This window comes from Durio zibethinus, chromosome 18, assembly GCF_047325235.1.
Source record: "Durio zibethinus cultivar Kanyao isolate XHJ-2024 chromosome 18, ASM4732523v1, whole genome shotgun sequence".
NCBI classification, from domain to species: domain Eukaryota; kingdom Viridiplantae; phylum Streptophyta; class Magnoliopsida; order Malvales; family Malvaceae; genus Durio; species Durio zibethinus.
The window spans coordinates 10,041,331-10,064,891 of NC_143179.1; the positions used below are offsets into that span (position 1 = coordinate 10,041,331).

Genomic DNA, 23,561 nt, shown 5'->3' on the forward strand with positions numbered 1-23,561 from the left:
TTCTAGAACTAAGTCAAGCAGTTTGCAGCATTCAAGCGCTTGCCGAGCCATGTTTAAGATTCCTTGATGTGTGGTTATGTGACTATAATTAAGTAAAGTAATCCTAGAATATTAATTTTAGTATGAAATTAAGGATAAATTAAGAATTTTAAAAGAAAAAACAACTAATCCACATTCTCCTTTTCACTTCACTGTATGGCCTGTGGAAACTTTTTCACTCTTTGAAGACATTGTTTATAGCATGCAGCAGCAGTTCCCCATGTGACAGCCTGCTGATCCACCCATAATGCCTCATCATCCACAAAATGCCAAGTGGTGTGTATACAACGAGATAAATGGCAGGTGTCTCTCCGTCTCTAAAGGTACTGCCAAACCCCAAACCTGATCCGTCAGGTAAATTTTGCTCGTCGCAGGTTCCAGTTGGAGAAATATGATGAAAAGTGAACGCTAAAGCCAACTTAATTAAATACCAAAAATAAACAAATAGTTAATGTAGGTGCAACCAACAAAGGGAAAGGTTCCGTGAATTGGTTCAAGTTCACCATTTCTTTGGCTTTGGCCTTCAAATAAATATTTGCAAAAGTATATATATCACCAGGAAAAATAAATCATTTAAATTGTAAATATGAGAAAGCTGCCTGTTTGGTGGGTGGAGGAGGAAGAATGGAGGAGGGCTGTTTGCCAGCACATTTTCGACAGTGATTTATTTGATTGGTTCAGGTTACTATATATGCTCCCTCAACTACAAGGAAGGAGCCATTATAAAATCAATATTATAATAGCTATGCCCGGCCGGAAAAATATACCATTTAGACAAATAATACCATATATGTATGTATTCATTGATCAAGGATGTTTGTAAGTAAATATCAGGGTCAACCATAGAGCATTGCTTTAACTTTTACATGTAACGCCATCTAACTTGACTAAAAATTTCATTCAAGGTGATGCCATTAGATCGCAAGATGATATATGGATATCTTATAAATTAAAGAGAAACAAAAAAAAAAAAAAAGAATCTTAATGCAGTTTCTATGTAGCCATCATTGTCTGTATATTCCTTTGTAAATTGCAAACTAATAATTCAAACTTATGATGAATTAATGATTAGCTATGCACATCAAAATAAAATAAGTCAAATTATGCAATCAATCTCTATACTTACTTAAAATGAGGGATTTAATCTTTATAACTCAATTTGTTAAAATTAAGTCTTTGAATTTTTATGAATTATTAAATGTAATCCAATCACAAGGGTGAAGATTGTTCCATTAAGTGAAAGGTCACGATAACATACTTAATGACACAATTTTCACCCCTTATATATCGGACTACATTTAACATTATAAGAATTTAGATATCAATAATAAAAAGAGTGTGAACAAAACATCTGCATTGGTATTCTTTTAAGCCTATCATTGAAAAAGATCGCTGTAATTTTATGTTTTTTTTATTAAAAAAAATAACACCCACACGCAGAACTCACATACAAAATAACAAGTTCAAATCAAGAATAAAAATACAAATATATTTGGTTTGATCCAACTCAAAATTATTTACTCCAAACTCAATCAGCTAACAAATAAATCTTTACAACTGTGAGATTTTTAGAACGAGAAAAGTTTCATAAAATTATTTACTCAAAACTTAACCCAAAACTCAATTACATCATTTAATAGTCTATTCACTTAACTATTCTCTCAGTGTCTAACTTTCTGAAATTCACAAACTAAAAACAAAATACCTTATTTATAATGGTGAAATTCTTTATACTTTTATTAAACTTTTAATGTAGAATACTGGACAAATTCAAAACTCACTAATTTTTTATGTGAAATTATGAGATTTAAGTCAAATTCCAACATTTTTCTCCTGTTCTTAGCATTAAAAAAAATTATAACTAATAAACCTATGTTTATAATAAACAAACAGGAAAAATATTGTTGTATTTTCCCTAAATAAACAAGAAAATTTAGAAATATTTGATTAATTATGTATGTTGTAATTTTACAACTTTTATGTATGAATAACGTACTTGTAAATAGTAATTATGATTTATGAGATTTACAACTGCAGAAGCACTGCCACATAATTTTTATAATTAATAATATTCAAAGAAATGTTTTAATTAAACGACTGTACCTTATACGACCCTCCTTTAATTACGTCTCCAAAGGGAAGGTAGGTCAGTCATCCTAACAAAAACAAAAAGAAAGCAAGGTGGGCTTACCATCCGACTAAAAACTACACAAGAAACGAAATAATGTGAATATTAATTAAGGAGTGATTGGTTGAGACAGCATCCTTAATACACGGATTAATTTAATCATAAACAAATTTTGATTAACGTGATACACTTTCTTTCACTAGCTTTATAAATTGATATCGATTACATAAATTATTAAATATAATAATAATAATAACCTAATTGAAAACTATATTATATATTATTGCATTGGCCATATATTGTACATGAACTTAAGCTCATCATGTGCCATATAACTAATGATTTGTTGCCACATGTTCTTTAACGCATCGGTTTGAAAATCGTCACTACAAATTTCTAAGTTTACAACATGCTCATATGTACTCAACAGATACAAAAGCTATATTATTGATACGCATAGAAAATTCCTGTGAGATGGGATTAATTCTTCTCTTTAACTTTGAGAAAATTTTCATTGTTATATAAATAACTAATTGAGCAAAGCGTAATTAATTTCTTTCGCATACTACTGATCTGCAATTTGAAGTGGAAAAAAACTGTAATTTACTTTTTATCAATAAAATACTTTACTAATAGCATATTAAATAATGGGGCAACTTTTTTTTTTTAAGTAGGCAGTAATAAAAAACAGATGGACGTCTTTAATTGGACCTTGTCCATTTCCCGAAGTTCAAAAAGTTAAAAAAATTCACTTGGGATTGGAGCCCTATTAATTAATCTAGCTCAAACTCCTGGACAGGACGGCCCAATCAGGTGGGCCTAGGTGGAGTGTGGAGCCCGCATGCTTCTCTGGTAGTCTGTACTTTCTCTTTGACAACCATATAAAATTTATCAAATTATCTTCCAATCGTACAAACCAGTCGCTGACTGCTGACTGCTGATGCAGTTATTCTTCTTTTTTCAATTTTACGTTTCATTTAACTTTTGTCTTTTGGGTTTTGTCATTTAAATTTTGATTTGGGGTACAAAAATGATCGTAGAAACCGGGCCCCCCGATTCAATATTAGAGGTCAACCACTACGGAATTCAAGAGACTCGTTTCACTGATATACAAAATCGACTAAAACAAATCATTTTCTATGCTGACGAACCCCAAAAATGGGTTCCTTAGAAAAAAAGAAAATATGTATTTCAAAATGAGTAATTCAGGGACTTCAAGCTTGTGTGTAGACAGCAACTTGTGGGAATTGAAGCCTCGTGAGTTGAAGCTTTTGAAAGTTGAAACAGCAGGCCATAAAATTTTAGGCAGCACAAGCAACCAAATGCTTCTTTTCCTGTATATATATATATATATATATATATATATACACATATAGATATTCCATCTACAGTTGAAAGCCTTGAAGCAGGTGATCTTATTTATGCTAAGGACAAAAAGAGATGCTAGTAATTATAAATCCGTACAAGCACAAATTTAAAAGAGTGCAAATATGGGACTTTGGTGCAAAGTGAAACCAGAAAAAACCAAACACCCAACCCACAAACCCCGGAGGTTACACATATTGACGTTAGATTTCATTTGCCACCGGACAACTCCCGGACAAAACTTTTATTTTGCCCATGGCTTACACTTGGCATCTTCTGCTTTTTACAAAAATTGATCACTTTCTCATATCTCAACTGTTACATTTTGTTTGCTACTGTCACTAACAAACCTCTTCACTTGTCAGGAATTGGCATCCATGTGAAATCATAGATATACATCCTAATCCTCTGCTTTGGGCCTTTGGTAAGCGCAGAAAATGGATTTATGGTGGGCAACACCACTCCGGGTTTTCTTGGCCGCGGCCCTAATCCTAACGCCTCTCCATGGGATGATTGGTTTTGACGAGACAGTAAGTTGCCTGTCATTATCATATTCATTCCAACTAATTTTTCCTTTTCCAATGTAGCAAACAAAATACAAAGCTTTTGCAGAAGATCTGATTAAGGATTGCTTTGATGACTGCGAGCACAACATAAACATCCCATTCCTTGTCAAAAGTATTCGTGGAGCAATAGGCTTTTCCATCATGCCCGTCTTTATATGAGGGGAATTAAAGAATTAGGCCTAAATAAAACCTTGTCTTGCTTTCAAGGAAACACGCGCTTGCATTGGATTCGGTTCTACTGCTGAATAATAACAGACACAAAGGAGGATGTCCCCACTATAATGCGAGGAAAAAAAATAGTAGTTGTAATAATACTATAAATATCATTGAAAATCAATTTAAATATAACATGTAATGGAGCAATATGGAAGGAAACGACAATGGAAAATAGAGAACTGAACTATTGTGACTTTGTTTTCTTCTTCTCATCTTTTCCATTACTTGGTACCTTCCCCTTTCATATGAAAACAATTCTATGAATTGAAAAACAAAACATTATTTCTTAAAAATAAAACGCAATTAAGCAGGCTCATGTGAACCAAATTAATTAGGTTTGGGTGTTCACAATTATTACACCAAGAACAATACTAGTGTCTTCCACATGTGATTTTGTTTTTTTTTTTTTTTTTTTAAGAATTGAATATGATAGAGATTGATAATTAATATTTTGGCTTTCAAACTTCCCGAAACACTTAAGCAAATGTCTCCAAACGATAGCAACCTTAATATTAGTGTATTAGTGTCGACTTCTATCATAGATGGTAAAAATATGAAATCATAAGAGATTGATTAAGAACAAAGGTTGAAAATATTTTTTATATCTGTATTTTGATGTTTAAATCATTATTTGAAAGAGAGAGAAAGGAGAAAATCCAAAAAAAAAGTTGAGAATTGATTACCCATATTTAAAAAAAAAACTAATATTTATATCTAAATATGAGGTGTTTAAATTTTGATTATCAAAATTTTTGAAATTTGATTTAAGATTAATGAAGTTGACCTAATTTGACATGACAATAAAACGTTCAACAAAAGAATGATAAGTTAGTATATTCATATATTGTTAGATAGAGTTTAAATCTAGTAAAATTGACGTAGATTTTAAAAAATAAAATTGATTTGATACGTTAATTTAATTATAATGATCAAAATATCTTAAATTGATGATGAGTCACTAAAAACTATTATATCTTTTTATCTGGCTTTAACACTTTAATTAATATTTTAACTTGGGTGGATGCTTAGAAGGCAATGAAGTGGGCTGCTTTAACTAAATACAAAGTTTTGTGATCAAACGCGACATGAGGAGAAATAACAAAGTCCGTTGTTTCTTCAATCCTAATTGGCAACCTTTAACAACTTTAATGTCCAGAAACTAGATTAATTTTCCAAATACGTTAATTATATCCTACAATGATTAGACAATAAAGGTTAAGTGGCCTATTTACTTCGTTTTTTTATTTTCAGCCTTTCGGTCCAACTTTCCATTACAGTTTCTTGCAAACTACGAAGTTTGGTAATTCTTCTTGGAAGATATTGGTTGGGTTCAATTCATGTCTCCTTTCAGTGCTTCCATTGAATCTGTGACAGAAACAGGCCGAAAAAAAAAGCGTAGCCAGGTGTCTGAGATCAAATTTAGCTGGTCCCCAAGAAGGATGTTAGTATTAGACTTGTGAGCACTTGACACATGACAGTGGGTCGGTTACATTTGATACTGGTTTAAATTGTCCTACCTAATACAGTGAACCTAATTTGATACTGGTAACAATATTTTGGTCAACGCCTCTGCCAAAAGATCATTTATTAGACAAAACTGAAGACCAAAAGAAAAGATTTTCTTGCAAATGCATTTAACTTGTAGCCAACCCACCACTTCCAAGTCCCTATGTCCTCCTCAAGCAAGCTCAAAACGTTTTCTTTTTGGGCTTAGTGAATGGAGGAAGGACGGAGGCTTTGTTAATATGTGCGTCATTATGGTTGTTAGACCCAAACTCTTTCAGCTTCGGGATCATTATGAAAAACCAAAGCCCGTGTGTTTTCTCCTCTGGACCAATTTCTGGACTGCTCGATGCTATTTCTAGCCTTGGATATGTTCAACAAGAAAGATTGGAATCTTGGACCTAAAGTTGGGCGGGAATGCCTCAATTAGACGGACAGAACATCGAGGGCTCGTCCTAATAAAAGGGCCGATGGGCGGGCTGTGGTTTCCAGGCTCCAGCTGTTGTTCCCCAATCCCACGGACAAGACAAGCGCTTATGTAACAAGTCGAGACTTAAGCTTCGAATTCGTGTGATTTCAAAATTCAGACATTTACTCATTCGATGTTTCAGATATATTTTTTTGTTAGGGTTCACATTCTTATGAGGTATTATCCGCTCTAACTCTCTTGACCTCACGATTTTATCCTATAAAAGATACATCGCAAAACAAAAGTAGTGTGAACCTTTATATATCTCAATGACCTTCCTATTTTGAGCCGTGTTTTTGTTTTTACTTAAAGGCGAAAACATACTTAAAGGTGAAAATAATTTTTTTATTTTTCCGCGATAGGATCCTTGCAAGAAAGGATCATATATTTTAGGTAAGTATTTTATTTTAGTTTCATTATTTTTTTTAGTGGAGTGACCTTCTTATTATATTCGATGAAAGATTTAAGAGTCCTCCTTAAATCCGTGACATTCTCTTCCATTCAATCTCGTAAAGCTCATCCTGCCTACCTTCCTCGAGGCACTTGGCGTGGATCTAACGATTTAGGATTGATTCTGATACTACTTGTCACAGATCGAGACTTAAGCTTTGAATCTGGATGGCTTCGGGACTTGAGCATCCACTCATCCGGAGTCCCAAATCAGTCTATCTGTCACGGTTCACACTCTTGTGAAGTATTGTCCACTTGATCCCTCTAACTTTATGATTTTATCTTACAAAAAATATTTCGCAAAGTAAAAATGATATAAACTTTTATATACTCTAATGATTTTTTTATTATTATATGTGACGTGAAATTTAGAATTCTTTTTTAAATTCGTAACACTTACGCGTACATTATTCGGTGAAAACACGGACGAGTTGTAAAAGTAAATGGGAATGAATACGATTGTGACGATAGCAACTAGGCAGGCACTAACTCCGAATCCTAAACTTATGGGATGCTTCTTAAATCTTCAGCTTAATTTAACAATTTTGACATGAAAAGATTCACTCAAGTCTCTATGCCCCTTTTAAGAAGCGAAAGCGGCGTGGAACCTTGGCATAAGTGAGCAAGGGTCATGCTTTTGATCGCTGGCTAGTTCTATTGGATGAGATGAGTGCCGACTTTATTTTCTTTTCAAGTAAGAAATGGGACTTCTTTTTTGTTAATTAAAAAAAAAAAAAAAGGGATTTTGCTTTGCTAATTTTTATTTTGGGGGCTTAAGAGTAAGAGTAATTCAAATTAATAATAAAAAAATTTAGTAAAATTGGTAAAGGGGACCAAAAGGACAATCCATGAAGAAAACCCTAGGATCGGGATCGAGGACGCTGTGTAGATGCATGCCCGTGGAATAACGTTGGATCTAAATTGGTTACTGCAATTCATATTCACGCTTTTTATATTCGCATTGGGGGCTCTTCACTTGCTCAGGAATACGGCATCCAAATACTTCCAAGTCGACGCCAGTTTCGACCGTGACCAACCAATGCCTTCCATGCCCCTCGACACCGACCTCTCTCCTTGCGCCGTTTGTCCCAATCCCGCCTCCAAGAAGTGCTCGCGTTGCAAATCTGTTCGTTATTGGTACCTACTCTTTTCTTTGGTTGGTTCTTACGGCGGTTATTATTGTTTTTCATGATTGATGAAGCTGTTTCTTTTACTTTGCGGGATTACTTAAAGTAAAAATGGAAAAAATTTTGTTTTTTTTAATGTTATTAATACTCGTTTAATCGTCCTAGTGATTAACTGCTTTTGATCACTCGTTTAATCGTCCTAGTAAATTAGAAGCCTTGCAAGCTTTTGATCACTCCATTACTCAATTAGCAGAAAGATGCGAGTTTTGTAGTCATATTTGCATAAGTTAGCAAAAAGCTTCTTAGTTTCAATGGCTCCTTGACAAGAATTTTCTATTAACATGCTAGCAAACGTTGATTTATGAACCTTTTAATTCATGTACTGTTGGTTACACAACTACTTCTATTGTTTGGATGGTTTAATCTTATTACCATTGCTCTCTTTTTAGTTCCTCGGCTTGCCAACGGGTGCACTGGAATGCTGGGCATAAGACAAAGTGCAAAGTCAATACAGTGCAGACTGCAAGCACAAAACCGTTTTCTGGAGTTGCTCTGGTTCCTGCCAGTGGAACCTCTAAGATTATCAAGAAGCCAAGAAAGGTGAATCTTTTAACCCTTCTTAAAGCAAAAGAAGTAAATTTGAAACTCATTGTAATTCCTTTCAGGTTCTTTTCCCATATGATGAGTTTGTAAAACTTTTCAACTGGGAGAAAGCAGGATTCCCTCCATGTGGACTCTTAAATTCTGGAAACAGGTTCATATTTACCATGCTTATATTTCCTTTTGTTTGAGCTTATTTTTTTGTTGGAATTGCTGATTAGACAAGATAAGCTTATGTTCCTTCATCTAATTTTTGTCTATTTTTTCCTGTTTTTCCAATTACTGCAGTTGCTTTGCCAATGTGGTTCTGCAATGCCTTGTATCCACTCGGCCACTTGTTGCTTACTTGTTGGAGAAAGGTCATCGGAAAGAATGTAAATTAAGACACTAGAACTGCAAGGGTTTTCATCTCTAGGTTCTTGAACAACAACTGAACTTTATGGTTGTCATTTCTATTTTCCAGGTAGACATAATGATTGGTGCTTTCTGTGCGAATTTCAAACTCATGTCGAAAGTTCCAGCCAAAGTTTGCATCCATTTTCACCAATTAACATTCTCTCACAGTTGCGTAATATTGGAGGTAGTCTTGGTTACGGAAGACAGGAGGATGCACATGAATTCATGAGGCTAGTATCACTTGTATTTGATTGCATCTTCTTTTGACATTTTCTTGAATTTAACCTGGGGAAATTGTGGACCTCTAGATTTATTTGTTATTATCATTGTCTTTTTTTGCAGGTTTGCTATTGATACAATGCAATTAGTTTGTCTTGACGAATTTGGTGGAGAAAAAGCTGTTGATTGTAGCTCTCAAGAGACAACCCTTATTCAGCATATATTCGGTGGTCATTTACAGTCTCAGGTGATGTATCCTGTTGATTTAGAATAATTGAATTTTTTTTTTCTGTTGAACTTTGGATATTCACCATGATAATGATACAGTATCTATAGCTTATGTTAGTAAAATGTTCTGGAACATCTGTGTTTTTCAATTTTTTTCTTAATTTAGCTGTTTCCGAAAATAGAGTACCTATATGAGTTAGAAACTCTAGTAAATAAGAGTGTTGCTCCTTAACTAAGTGAGCATTTGTTCAGCAGTTGAACAGCTGATCAATTAAAGGTGATATCAGTTGATTTTGTCTTACTCTTTTTTAAAAGTCACATTGCTTTTTGATGCTTAATGATCATTTTAAAACCTTTTAGGTGATTTGTAACAATTGCAATAAGATTTCAAACCAATATGAAAATATGATGGATTTAACTGTTGAAATTCATGGAGATGCTTCATCATTGGAGGAATGCCTTGATCAGTTCACTGTTAAAGAGTGGCTTCATGGAGAAAACATGTACAAATGTGATGGGTATGATTGCTTCTCCTCCACTTGGTCTCAAGAAGTACATAATTTAGAATTTAGTTTTGCATGGTTTTAAATTATCCAGATAGGAGTTTTAGCCATATTTTTATTGTAGTTTGATGTGTAACTATTTGGTCGATTCCTGTTTTGGATATAGTGTTAATTATGGTATTTTATTCCTCTTTTCAGCTGCAATGACTATGTCAAGGCATGGAAGCGCCTTACTATACGATGGGCCCCTAACATTCTTACCATTGCCTTAAAAAGATTTCAGGTCTTACCTATATCTACAATGCATGTCTATTTATTGGCATTTGTTGACATGGCAGAGGATGCTTGTTGTCTGTTCCTTTTGCTGGTAAATCAGATCATTGAAGCTTTATCTTATGATATCTTTCTGTTGAAAATCTTTGCAGAGTGGCCATTTTGGAAAACTCAACAAAAGAGTTAGCTTTCCTGAGGCATTAGATCTTACCCCTTACATGAGTGACATTGGAGATGATACCAATGTATACAAACTTTATGCGGTTGTTGTCCATGTGGATATGCTGAATGCATCCTTTTTTGGTCATTACATCTGCTACACCAAAGATTTCTGTGGAAACTGGTATAAAATTGATGACTGTAGGGTACTCTCTCTCTCTCTCTCTCATGTTTATTTACCATCCATTTCCCTTCTATGATTGTGAGTGTTGTGCATATTCAAAGTATATCTCTGCTGCTTTTTCTTTATGCCAAGGCCTCTGTGTCATCCCCAGTTGATCATAAGAAGAGGATGGGGTAGACACAAAAAATTTTGTACGTCATGTCTAGTGCACTTGAATTGTCAATTTTTTTCTTAACCGTGTTCTGCATCTTTTTCCAGGTTACAAGGGTTGAATTGGAAGAGGTACTTTCTCAGGGAGCATATATGCTTTTGTATAGCAGGTGCCTTTTCCTTCCCTCAACAAGTACTGGCACTTAAAGCCAGTTCTATCTCTCCCTTTCTCTTGTTTTAAAGTTTTGATTTACTTTGCGGTTAGTGATTACTTTGTAAAGGACTTGTAACCTGAAATTTTGATAGCTAGAGTGCCCATTCAAATTATCGAAAATAACCAGAGTTTGTCACTAACTAATCAGAAAAATAACATTGGTTCTGCCCTTTAAATCTCAAAGGTTTAATGTGAATTAACCTTTGAGATAAAATTGCAGTTATTATGAGATTTGAACATCTGGTTGATCCTTTTTGTTGTCCGGTACCTGTAACTGAAGATTTATGGAGACTGACCCATTGTTTTGTTATGAATATATTATGGCATGCTAAATCTGTTGTAAAAGAGAGCCGTAGATGGTTTTTGGTTTTTACACAGATCCCTAGCTTTTGGTTGTCAAAACATGCATCCAATATGTGTGCATTTACAGGACCAAGTAATATAGGCATATGAATATTGTTGTCTTATGCTTTGGCGCAGCCAAAAGATGAAAAAGTACTTTGAGAAGAATTCCTGTTGCTTTCTTATATGCCTAATTATATTTGCTCATTGCTTTATATATGTGACCTTATGGGAATTTCTTTGTCCTGCTTTTGTGCAGGGTTTCTGCACGTCCATCATGTCTTAGAACCTCTGGAACTCAGGGGAAGGATGAACAGAAAGCAATTAAAGCTGAAGTAGAGTATTGTCCGAAAGAACAAATTGAATGTGTAGCTGGAAAAGAATCTATTTGTCATCCTAGTCGTTCTGCTTCCCTGTCATTGAATGGTAGGTTGCATTTAGAAATTCCTGGACATGAAGTTGAGTCATCTACTGGAATGAATGCTGATGATGTTCATGGAAATGAGGATGGTGATATGGTTAGGTTCAAGCCAAATTCATCTGTTTCTAAGGAGGTTTCCTTCCACGATAACAACTCATGTTTCGAGATTGATTCAGAAGCTATTAGAATTAATGGTGAAGATATAGATAGGATTCATTCTACAGCAGTGAGAGAAAATCCAAAGAATACAGACAGGATTAGTACTCAGTCATGTTCTACTGATATGGAGGTTCCCAGCTGTGATGAAGATAAAGATCTGTTTGTTGCAGCCAGTTCCGAAGCTGTAATAGAAAACCCTGAAAGTATGAAGATGGTTGAAGAGAAGCCATATATGTCAGTTTCAAAAGAAATAAAAAGCTGTGAGCAAGATTCTCAAGTAGCAATTGATTATATAATGAATCATTCAGAAGAAATCAATATGGCCAATTCCGAATCAAGTCCAACAATTGCAGGGGATAGCAGCATTTTTTCATTTTCAGACGAGACATCTGCAGCCAGAACCCCTGGTTTGAAACGTGAATTGTCCTTACACGGTTCAGAACTTGAGGGAGGGAATGGGGTCAAGAGAGCTGAAATAGCGAATGGTAGTTTGCCATAATTGGCTGCATTTTTCTCGCCAAGTATTTTGGTCATATTTTTTGATCATCCCATCATTAAAAGAAATGGATGAAGTTGGGTTCTTTATCTGGGTTTTCATTCTTTACAGAAATCTCAGATGCTATTGTACCGAATTTTAGATTGACCATAACCATTTTAGGTTGACATAATGGAAAAATACGATATGGTTATAATTATTAGCAGGAATTCCTTTCCTTTGCTATTTAATTCTGCTCATCCCTTGAACTAGTATTTGCTAGTCTCTCGAGCCATTCCTCCTGACATGTGTTGCAATATATTTGCGCTATAATTCGATGTGTCGTGCTTGAGCGATGGTAGCTTGTGTCTGTCATTTCACTTGTTAACTTTGTCAGCATAATCAAACTATAAAATGGAATTGAAAAGGCTACTTTTCAAGATAACAAGAAAAAATTTCAAAAAAAGGCTGCAAGGGCACATGCATTTGTTGTCCTTTTCACCTTCAGGCCAGCTTGGCTTACTTCTCTGCTTCACTTACAAAGTACAAACATGCATGGATCACAAGTTTGTTGTGTCAAATAACTCAATCCACAAATTTATATATGGTGTTGCTTTCTAACATTTTGGTTTACCGCAAAAATAATATAGCAGTAGTATTTTCACTTGAACTTTTGGCTTAAATTACTTAGTAAGTAGCGGTGAACAAGAGAAGTATTGTATATACAAATGAATGAGGATTTGAGTGAGAATTTTATTCTTATGGACCTTGTCGTGTCGGTTGAGGAAACTGCAAGGAGATAGGACCAATTAAATTTAAGGCTTATTATCTAAGGAAATAGAGTACTGATCAATATCTCATAAGGTAAAGGAGATAGTGATCGATGCATCATCAACTACTGCCACAACAACAAACAATCTGAATGTAAAAGAAGTTGAAGGTCTAGTTATAGAGAGGTCCAAAACCACAACCTATCTAGTTGTGATTTATTTAACCCAAGTCCACCCTGCTGATTTATGAATTTCGGCCGACAAAAACATGAGGTGGCTTTAATAGCAAGCAAGTAGGGTATTGCACTATTGCTTGAGTGTGGCTGTACGTCTTCTTTGATTCCTATTCCCTCCCTCTCTCTCTCTCTCTCTTTGTCTGCATCATTCTTTACTTCGAAAATTAAATGGCTTAACCTGCTCAAAAAGGGCGTTCCTGCTATCCAGCCTCCCTTCTACCAAGCTCTTGGTTTTAATTAATAATACTCTTTTTATTTTCTTAAATTTGAAGGCCCCATCTTAATGAATTTAGTAAAAAGGCAAAGGGTAAGTGCTGGTTGTAAAGAGGCTGAACGAGTGGAAGTGGGGAGCAACAAAAAACCAAAAAGGGAAGATTAAAGTTTAAACTCCAAATCAACATCTTTTACACAATTCACTCTAGCATTTAATAAGCCTCCAATCTAAAAAGCAAAGCTCTAAATGTTTATCCAAATCAAAAGAGAAACGAAAAGCAAATGAAAAAAAAAAAAGGCAAAAAAAGCTTTCCATTTCAACACTAGAATAAAAATATTTAGAACATTTGGCCACAGCACCTAAGCATTTCTCTGCGATTATTTTATTGTATTATTTACTAATCTTCCAGATACCTTGCCTGCCTCACGTTTAATTTATTTCTGTCTTTTTTTAATAGAGTATCTCTGAAAAAATTGTTTTCTTAATAATCAAATATCAAAGCTAAATTATGACATTAACTATTATTATATCATATACTGATTTCCCCTGCCTGCAAACTGCAAATGATAATACTAATAATTACCTTCAACCAAACAAAAAAAAAAAAGAGAGAGAGAAATAAAATCTCATTATTTATTAATTTTGTCATGCCATCAAGCTATATAACAAAGGAAAATTTGTTTGTAAAGTTGAAAATACAATCCACTTCCCTCTCCGGGGTTTCATTCCGAAGTTTGAACACTCCGACAGAGGGTACTATTGACATTTCGAGCCCAAAGCACTGTTTTTCTTTTCTTATTTTAATTTTTTCATTTACAAAAATTAAATTATGACAATACAACTAGACAACGTAAAAGAACAAAAGAATATTTTTATCTTACACAACCGACATTAAAACATGGAGCAGAATTACATGCTCAAGTATATATGAAGTTGTAATCATAAATTATTACACCAACCAATAAAAATCCTTCAAACAATTGCGTATTTGAATGCTCTTTTTTGGTTTTCTATTATCTAATTGTATCAATTTTGAATGAATGACCTCTATTTTAATTTAATTTACATATTTTAATTCAATATAAAACAGTTTTTTGGCATATTGTAGTGTATTTTAGTATACTTTAATAATATTAAGATTAAGTATTTTTGATGGACCATGTTCTCTATGTCCCTCCTTTCTCTTTTAATTTTTTTTATTAGACTAAAGCCACTTGGTCAGCATCCGAGGCCTTCTGTTTCTAGATTTTTTTTTTTTTTTGGGGTAACTAAACAATGGAGTTTATTAGTCAAACTGGAGTGTAGTTTTGGTGATGAAGTGAAGTCCACTTTCAGTTAGGGAATGTGCTACTGCCTTCTTGCAAGTATTTAGTTAATGCTTTCTTTTTTCAATTTTTATAAACTGGTTTAGCAGATTCTTTGCGACTGTATAAGCTAAAAACGTATGCACCAAAGGAAAGAGTAAATTCTGGGTGGGAAGTTAAAAACGGAGGGGCTGAGCTTGTTTTTGGATCATTAATGAGACCAAAAAAAAAAAACACACACACATTGCTTGATGTTACTGTTACGGGTCTTACAGCTGCAGATACCTCTCTTCATAATGTTGTTTTCCCATGTTGGGTCTGTCTTCTAAACTGCCATTTGCTACTATAAACTACAAACACCCTTTTTCTTCGCTTCTTCTCCTTTGCAACATTTTCTCTACAATGGATAGCCTTAATCTGGCTTCTTTTCGCTTTTGATTTGGGGTCCTTTTGTTTTGCTAATTGGTCTTGTTCATTACTAGATTTTTGAGATCTGAGTTTTGAACTTTTGTTGTCGGGATTTTGTTTCTGTTTCTGGTTTACTTCTTGTCTGTTAAGTAAGAGTAAGAGCCACCGTACAGAAAATGGCTCCAAGATTGGATTTCTCTAATTGGTGGGCAAAGGATACCCGGAAAGGAACACCAGTGGTAGTGAAAATGGAGAACCCAAACTACTCTGTGGTAGAAATTAACGGCCCAGATGCTGCATTCAGGCCTGTGGAAAAGAGCAGAGGGAAGAATGCCAAGCAAGTTACTTGGATTTTGCTTCTTAAGGCTCATCGTGCTGTCGGTTGTGTTGCTTGGATTGCTACACTCTTCTGGGCATTGCTTGGAACCATAAAGAGAAGGTTGATCTTTAGGCAAGATGTTACTATGGCTAGTGAAAAATTGGGTAAAGGGAAACTGCTCTTCACAGTCATTAAAGTCCTCCTGGCGACTTCCTTGGCAATTCTCACTTTTGAGGTTGTTGCTTACTTCAAGGGTTGGCATTATTTTCAAAATCCCAGTTTGCACATTCCGAGGAATAGTGATATCCAGGGCTTGCTCCACTTGGTTTATGTCACTTGGTTGTCTTTTCGGGCCGATTGCATTGCACCACCAATTCAAGCGTTGTCTAAATTTTGTGTAGCTCTATTCCTTATCCAATCTGCAGATCGTATGATACTTTGCCTAGGCTGCTTTTGGATTAAATACAAGAAGATCAAGCCGAGAATTGGGGAGGATCCATTCAGGTCAGATGATGTCGAGGGATCAGGTTATGAGTACCCCTTGGTTCTTGTTCAAATCCCAATGTGTAACGAGAGGGAGGTAATAAACTGACTATGCCTCATCCGGATTTTTATTTTTAATGACTTTTTTTTTTTGGGTCTGCTTCAGATTGATAAATATGGCTCCTAGGGGGTTAGCAACTGTTGAATGATATATACATGAAAAATGTTGTGAAATATTTGGATGCTCAAAATCTGGCAGTTTCTTTTTCTGCTGAATTATCTAACAGATTCACAGAGTTGTTTTGAAAGTAATAGGATTCATGCAAGGAAACAGAAACAAGATTCCTTAAGGAAATTGATCTTTAAAATTCGATCTGAACAAATAATTATGAATTGGTTAGGTGCTTAAGAATAATGGACATGATTTCAGTGTAAGGTAAATACTTTTGTTGTTGGTATGAGAATAATTGAACAGCTATTATAAAAAGAATTTTGACAAATTATGTTGCAGTTCTCATAACTATTATTTTCAGCTAGCTTACTAATGGAATATTAAATAAGTCTTTGTGACTGTGATAGATAACACTTAGCTATCGGCCAAGGACATCCAAGAGCAGTATATAGTACTATTAGGCATATTGTTTTGATTTTTCATGATGTTGATAGCTTTCTTTACTGACCTCATACAGGTATATGAGCAGTCTATTTCTGCTGTCTGCCAACTTGATTGGCCAAAGGATCGATTATTAATTCAGGTTCTTGATGATTCTGATGATGAAAGCATCCAGTGTTTAATTAAAGAAGAGGTTGCCACATGGAACCAAAGGGGTATTAACATAATTTATCGACACCGCTTGGTAAGAACCGGTTACAAGGCTGGGAATCTTAAGTCCGCAATGAGCTGTGAGTATGTGCAGGCCTATGAGTTTGTAGCAATATTTGATGCTGATTTCCAACCTAACCCAGATTTTCTAAAGCAAACAGTGCCACATTTCGAGGTGAAGAGAAACAATCCAGAATCATTTTCGTTTAAGTTCCTTGCCTACAATCAGCTTATCAGGCTTTTACCTTGGATGCCTCCCTTGTCTTGCAGGACAACCCTAAATTAGGATTAGTTCAGGCTAGATGGACTTTTGTGAACAAGGATGAGAACTTGTTGACTCGTCTTCAGAACATTAATCTATGTTTCCACTTTGAAGTTGAACAGCAAGTTAATGGTGTATTTCTAAATTTCTTTGGTTTTAATGGAACTGCTGGTGTTTGGAGAATTAAAGCTCTTGAGGAATCTGGAGGCTGGCTTGAAAGGACAACCGTAGAGGATATGGATATAGCTATTCGTGCACACCTCAATGGTTGGAAATTCATCTTCCTTAATGATGTAAAGGTAACCTCATTTTATGCTATTTTAGTTTCTTTTTGCTTGATTTAATTTTATGTTTTCCTATTTTTTATCATTGCATATCGTACTTTCACTGATTTGGTAACACTGATTACTGATTTAATGTAGATCAAGAGTAAGATAGCATTTAGTTCATACGAATAAGTCTGTTTTTTAGTAAAATTTTTCAGTTTAAGAATCATAGCTACAAATGATCAAATTTAAGCACATAACCCCTTGGTGAAAAATGAAATGAAAAAGAAGGTACATAGCAAGGATTTTTGTAATGGAAGATTCAGGGAATGTCCTGACAACAGCCACTTACTGTGTAAAACATTTAGGTCCTTTGTGAAGTCCCAGAGTCTTATGAAGCATATAGGAAGCAGCAACATCGCTGGCATTCAGGACCTATGCATCTCTTCCGCTTATGCCTACCAGCAATCATAACTTCCAAGGTACATTGTTTCACAACTTCCAATCTTTGGCGTTAGTGGTTTATTTACAGTATACTAAAGTACCATTAATGTTGTAATTCTGCAGATAGCAATATGGAAGAAAGCAAACTTAATACTGCTATTCTTTTTATTGAGGAAACTCATCGTTCCCTTCTACTCCTTCACTTTGTTTTGCATAATTCTTCCTCTAACCATGTTTGTGCCAGAGGCTGAGCTTCCTGTTTGGGTCATTTGTTATGTACCTGTTTTTATGTCATTCCTCAACATTCTTCCAGCTCCCAAATCATTCCCTTTCATTGTTCCTTACCTTCTATTTGAAAACACCATGTCGGTTACCAAATTCAATGCAATGGTATCTGGATTATTCCAATTGGGTAGCTCCTATGAGTGGGTTGTCACCAAGAAGGCTGGCAGGTCATCTGAATCTGACTTACTGGCTGCTGCTGAAAGGGAATCAAAGACAACAAACCTTCTGCAAATCCAGAGAGGAGCTTCAGAAAGTGAGCTCACTGAATTAAACCGATTAAAGGAACAGAAAGAAGCGGCTCCAATACCTGTCAAGAGGGTCAATAAGATATACAGGAAAGAGCTCACTCTGGCATTCCTCCTACTCGCAGCTTCAGTTAGGAGCTTGTTATCGGCACAAGGAGTACATTTCTACTTCCTCCTCTTCCAAGGAGTGGCTTTTCTCCTAGTGGGTCTGGATTTAATAGGAGAGCAGATGAGCTAATGCTGCCTGGAAGCTAGAGAAAAGCATTAGGTGCTAAAACTCAGCCAATATTCTTCCTATCCACTGACAAAAGCTGGCTTTTAGCTGTGCAGTATGAACTTTATTCCTTGGCGAATGGTTAAGGGTACCATCCGGTTCAATAACCAAAGTTTCATTCTCTATATCAGCTTTGAGATGCCCAATAGAAGGTTTTTATTCATCAATAACTCTACTTTCACTAGTCAGTAGGTTTTTTTTTCTTATATCTTTATTTTTCCACATTAGATAGTGGTTATTATATTATTCCTTGGCGTTGAACCATTGTTGTCGTTATAGGTAGGATTTGTATTTCACTTTTCATACTTCAACCTGATTCTTGCTTGAGTGTGGTTTGGCACTAAAGATTCAAGCCATATTGTATTTGTAAAGTTCGAAAGCTTGAGTGAGGCATAAGAATGAGCTTGCTTGATGCCTTTCTGGCTCTGATTCCAAATTCACGATGAGATATGTAAAACATGCAACTTGTACATTATGTTCTATCTAATATAACAAATAATTTCCTTCTTTCTCAAATCTATGTTGCCTTTAGCTTGCTATTTGTTCATATTTGGCGTGTGCACACGATGCACAAGTGTGATTCAATAATGTTAAGTGTCGGCAAGCAAAGGTGATGAACAGAAAACGTGATGGTGACCTGGTAGGGTGGCTGCGGTTTTTGGTTCATGTATACATCACATTCCCATTAAAAGGTTGACATGACCGGCGCCAAGAGATCTTTGGTGGGCATGTAGTGATTCTGGTTCTTTGCATATGCTGTGGTAATGAGTTGTGCTCCCAGGAGGCTGAGACAAACTTGATCTTTTCCTTTACCTTTCTTTCATGGTCCACTCCACTAAGATTTTCAGGAATGAAAAGCCCCATCGAGAGAGAGGCAACAACTTCGTTGTAGCGGGACCCTTCTTCTGATTTTACTTTTGGACAAGGTCAGCAGGCCACTTCAAGAATATGGGTTTGAGGACAAGAGCACTTGACTAATATTTGGTGTAGGGCCTATATAATTCCGATTAAGATCTTCCTCTTCCTTCTTGTCCCCACTAAAAGCTTCTTAACCTTTTTTTTTTAAATCAAGGAAAATATTAGCAGCTAATTAGTTGTTGGCAATGTCATTCAACACACTGTAATTAAGGGCTCTTAGATATTCAAAATACAATTTTTATTATTAAAAACTTTTATTATGCATTCCAATTGATTGAATATCAATGATCCTACCTAATATTAAGATTGATTGTTTCCACATGAGAGAGACAGAAAAGGCATTGCATTTTTATCGTAAAATGATAAATATGCATCTTTGGCAGGCAGCCATGTGATAGCTGTTACTCGCACTAATGACATTTTTTATTCGTTCTTATTTTAAATCGATCAAAATAATGTTTGATTCGGCAAGGGGTCGATAAATTGTATATTATAAACTTTAAAAATCAGAGGGTTTTTGGCCATGACATTTTTATCAGTAAACTGACTCATTTTACCAGTATAATCATTTGGATCTAGATGCAGATACTAAGGAAGAAATGCGAGTTCAGCATCCCAACTTTCCAACCCAATAGAAATGGAAGACTCCAAATTTATTGTTGCTTGTCAGCTGAATGACCAAAAACGGGTTGAAAAAACATCAAGTATCCTTGCATCCTTCTAAATATTTTGTTGTCACTTCTAAAAGTTTGAAATGAAATTAGATCTCTATATTACCAATCCCAGCCTTGCAAGGACCCTTAAACATCAACTTCTGTAGAACAGATACAAGTACCTGCCAGAAGCATTTGACGCATCTCCTAGATCCTTTTAAGATAATGAAATGCCACTAGAGTTTGAGGAACCTGCATCACAGCTGGCGACATTCATTCAAGCCGTAGCAAATAGAGATGATGCTAAATGGGACCCACAATCATCAAGTATTGAAGATCCCATAGCCGGGCAGCAAAGAAGTAAATCCCAGGGGAGTGTAGAAGCAGAAAAGCAATGAGGCAGACGCAGAAGACACCTCAACAAAAAAAGAAAAACATGAATTTTTAGCAGAGTCCCTGGAATGATTTCTCAATAAATTTATATACGTAATCTTAAGATTCTTTTATCCTAAGCAGAAAATAGAACTATTTATCATAGATAAAAGCAAAGAAAACCACCATAGAATAAAGAAAATCAGAAAGGAACTTATCCAAATCCAAGAGGCTGAAGGTGTTGCCCAATTAAAAATAGTAGCATTGAAGTCCAAACAAACTAAACACACTTAATCCCAGTCTCCTCACATAAAAGGTACATCCTTGTGTTACTTAGCTCCTGCTCCGACGGGTTTCCCTTACACCATTTCTGCACCAAATTTAGTAGCAATACTTCACACCAATATCATAATGCAAAATCGCATAAAACAAAAGTAAATTATGACAAACATAGCAGTGAACATGATCAAATGAGTAGGAAAGTTGACAAAATCCTAATCAGTTCAATGAACTTGCTTGTTTATTGGTGAAAAAGATTACGAGAAAGCCTTTCCAACTACTACTATAAAGTTCAAGGAACTTCACCCGTTAGCATATGGCAATTCCTCACGACCACGGTACGGGGGAGACCTGCTGTAGCTACGCCCACGAGGAGAGAGACTGCGACGTCTTGGGGATCGTCCACGAGGACTGTAACTTCAAATCGGTAAGTGGTAAGTGTCATTCAATCATATAAAGACTTCAATCATCAAAATGATTAGACAATGTTTGCTTTGGGGACATTACCTGTGCCCATAGCTTGGGCTTCTACGATATCTAGGACTGCGGCTGCGGCTGCGACGTCTTCCTGAACCACCACGCATGCGGCATTCTCGAGCAAAATGACCAGGCTCACCACACTCATAGCACTTCAAATCAGAACCGCCAAAGCGCCCATGACCACCTCCACCACCGCCTCCGCGTCCACCTCTGCCTCTAGAATTACGAGAAAGCTCAACTCTCCAGCCATTCTTGCCTGATCCAAATACATGATTTATAAAGCATGGTGTAGAATGTGAATCTCAAATGACAAACTAACGTTCACTAAAGATGCCATTAAGAAAAAGAAATCAGAAACTTGCTGTTAGATGGATGAAAGAGGTAAAGACTATGATCCTGCCAACAAGTTATACAGACCTTTGAACTAATATATAAAACTAAACTGGAAAATGTCAAAAACAACACAAAAACAGACTTTACAGGATAATAAAATCAACTAGAGAGTAAATTAAAAATAGATAGAGGGTTCCATGTAACTATGGCCCATAGTATTAGCACACATGGCAACAATGGGCAGAAGTAGTAGACTACAAGAGGCATACCAAAATAACAATTCTCATCATAAATCTTTCCTATTAACAAACAAAAAACAGCCGATAACTAAGCGCCTAAACAAGACATTATCCTTTTTTTTTTCAACAAAAAAGGTTAGTTTGGCATCTTTCATTTCCAATGAGAAAGGAAACACAACTAACCAGACATAATATTAAAGATTCAACTAGTGCCATTACGAAAGATAAGGGGATCTGGTTGGAATACCATCTAATTCTCGAATTGCATCCTCAGCATCTCTGTGATCATCAAAGTCAATGAAAGCATAACCCGGTGGCCTTCGTGCAACCCATACGCTAGAAAAAAAAGAGCACATTTAGCAAATCAAAAGACAACAATGGGTTTGGGAGGAATTATGACAACAAAATCATACCCGAAAGGTGCACGTTACAGTTACAGTTACAGACAATTATCGTGTATGATATAGTAGTTCAAAAGAATAAAAAAAAAGGTATAAGAATATACTACCTTCTAATAACTCCAAAGACACGAAACTCGTCTTCAAGATCCCGCTCCGAAACTCGTGGGCCAAGGTTACCAACGTATACGCGAGACATGTTTTTTTTTGGGGGGGGAGGGGTTTTCAAAAGAAACCTATCAAAAAAGTATTTCGTTATTCAAGTTTCAGTTCAAAATTTTTTTTTAAAAAAAAAAAAAAAGGAAAAAAGTTGAGGTAAGAAAATAAAGAAACAAAGAAATTAAATCAAAATTGATAAAATAGAAAAGAGAAGAAAGCAGATCTGTATTAAAAATTGACCACCAAAATTGAACGTAAAAGCAATTTGGAACCTAATCGAATTTACAAAGGAAATGTGAAAAGAGAGAGATAGAAAGATCTGAACCTGATGAAGAGTTACGCAGAGGAGTAAAGACTTCCGCTTTTGGTTTTTCGGGGGAGTTAGGGCTTTTGGTTTATATATATATATAGATGATAAAAAAATATTTATAAACGCCAAAATTAAAGCTTTTATTTACATCTCATTTTTTTATTTTTTATTTAAATAAATTTACTTAATTATTTTTTAAAGATTTTTTTCACTTTAAAATTTTTAGATTTATAAATTCAGAAGCTTGTAAAAGCCTTTAAATTTATAACTTCAGAAGCATTTAAAAGTTTTTTTAAATTTGCATATATAAAAATATTTTAAAATTTTTGTTTCAATATCGTTGAAATAAAAAAATAAAAAATTCACATACATAATTTTTATCCATTAATATGTAAACAAACTTATAATTATTAGAAATAAATTTTTTTTGTAATGTTATAAAAAATTATCTGATTATTTTTCTCAACTGAATTTTATTTCTTAAATTCTAAATATAATTTTTTTAAAATTTTCCAAATATAAATATTTAATAAATTATAAATTTTATGGATATACGGATTCATAGACTTTTAAAATTGGTTTAGGAAAAGGTTACGGTAATTTTATATAAAAAGAGTTTTTTTTAAAAATGTGGAGAGTAAAAAAAGTAAATTGAAGCACCCACTGGCTAGAGCTGGAGCTAGGGCATACGAAGTTTCGGTATTCCAAGATTGCCCTTGCTTAACAGTCTTTATTCCAAATTCTGTCCAAAAACAAAACCAATTCAGCTGTTTTATATTATTGAGCCGTTAAGCCCATAGAAATAGCAATTGGGTCCATTTTGGATTATGTGGGTGGGTGGGTTGCTGATCAAAGAGCAGGCCTGACGCCCAAATGCTCAACGACTTGACCCACATTGGAA

The 23,561-nt window shown here is 35.1% G+C and overlaps 2 protein-coding genes and 1 pseudogene across 5 annotated transcripts; 2 read left to right on the top strand and 1 right to left on the bottom strand.

Annotated features, from left to right (window-relative positions):
* The first annotated feature begins 7,286 nt into the window (after positions 1–7,286).
* On the top strand, positions 7,287–12,409 carry LOC111299441 (ubiquitin carboxyl-terminal hydrolase 18-like; annotated as a pseudogene). The gene is made up of 11 exons (XR_016329814.1): positions 7,287–7,873; positions 8,313–8,463; positions 8,529–8,617; positions 8,752–8,837; positions 8,927–9,089; positions 9,202–9,325; positions 9,667–9,824; positions 10,008–10,092; positions 10,235–10,447; positions 10,684–10,745; positions 11,391–12,409. The product of XR_016329814.1 is annotated as a ubiquitin carboxyl-terminal hydrolase 18-like (transcript).
* A 2,167-nt stretch (positions 12,410–14,576) lies between these two features.
* On the top strand, positions 14,577–19,035 carry LOC111299442 (putative xyloglucan glycosyltransferase 5). The gene is made up of 5 exons (XM_022894629.2): positions 14,577–16,017; positions 16,610–16,918; positions 17,014–17,304; positions 17,640–17,753; positions 17,839–19,035. The coding sequence occupies exons 1-5, from the start codon at positions 15,295–15,297 to the stop codon at positions 18,481–18,483; spliced, it is 2,082 nt and encodes a 693-aa protein (XP_022750364.2). The 5' UTR covers positions 14,577–15,294; the 3' UTR covers positions 18,484–19,035.
* Positions 19,036–20,069: 1,034 nt separating this feature from the next.
* LOC111299443 (serine/arginine-rich splicing factor RSZ22A-like) lies at positions 20,070–22,724 on the bottom strand. 3 transcript variants are annotated; one of them, XR_016329815.1, is made up of 7 exons: positions 22,676–22,724; positions 22,302–22,427; positions 22,041–22,129; positions 21,249–21,477; positions 21,048–21,152; positions 20,215–20,832; positions 20,070–20,107 (listed from the first exon to the last, which is right to left on the bottom strand). XR_016329815.1 is itself a non-coding variant. In XM_022894631.2 (6 exons), the coding sequence occupies exons 2-6, from the start codon at positions 22,388–22,390 to the stop codon at positions 20,796–20,798; spliced, it is 549 nt and encodes a 182-aa protein (XP_022750366.2). In that variant the 5' UTR covers positions 22,391–22,427; positions 22,676–22,724; the 3' UTR covers positions 20,070–20,795. The 3 variants fall into 3 exon arrangements, 2 of the variants coding, with proteins under 2 accessions (XP_022750366.2, XP_022750365.2); XM_022894631.2 differs by having other exon boundaries at positions 20,070–20,832; XM_022894630.2 differs by having other exon boundaries at positions 20,070–20,832; positions 21,048–21,158.
* Positions 22,725–23,561: the final 837 nt, after the last annotated feature.

What these genes read in the sequence shown, in the direction of transcription:
- LOC111299442 (XM_022894629.2), top strand. Translation starts at nt 15,295, where the DNA reads ATGGCTCCAAGATTGGATTTCTCTAATTGGTGGGCAAAGGATACCCGG. An exon ending in AAACAGTGCCACATTTCGAG is followed by an intron (nt 16,919 to 17,013) that starts GTGAAGAGAAAC and finishes CTTGTCTTGCAG; the next exon opens with GACAACCCTAAATTAGGATT. An exon ending in TCTTCCTTAATGATGTAAAG is followed by an intron (nt 17,305 to 17,639) that starts GTAACCTCATTT and finishes TAAAACATTTAG; the next exon opens with GTCCTTTGTGAAGTCCCAGA.
- LOC111299443 (XM_022894630.2), bottom strand. Translation starts at nt 22,390, where the DNA reads ATGTCTCGCGTATACGTTGGTAACCTTGGCCCACGAGTTTCGGAGCGG. An exon ending in GTCTTTGGAGTTATTAGAAG is followed by an intron (nt 22,130 to 22,301) that starts GTAGTATATTCT and finishes TTTTTTTTCTAG; the next exon opens with CGTATGGGTTGCACGAAGGC. An exon ending in GAATTGCCATATGCTAACGG is followed by an intron (nt 20,833 to 21,047) that starts GTGAAGTTCCTT and finishes AATTTGGTGCAG; the next exon opens with AAATGGTGTAAGGGAAACCC.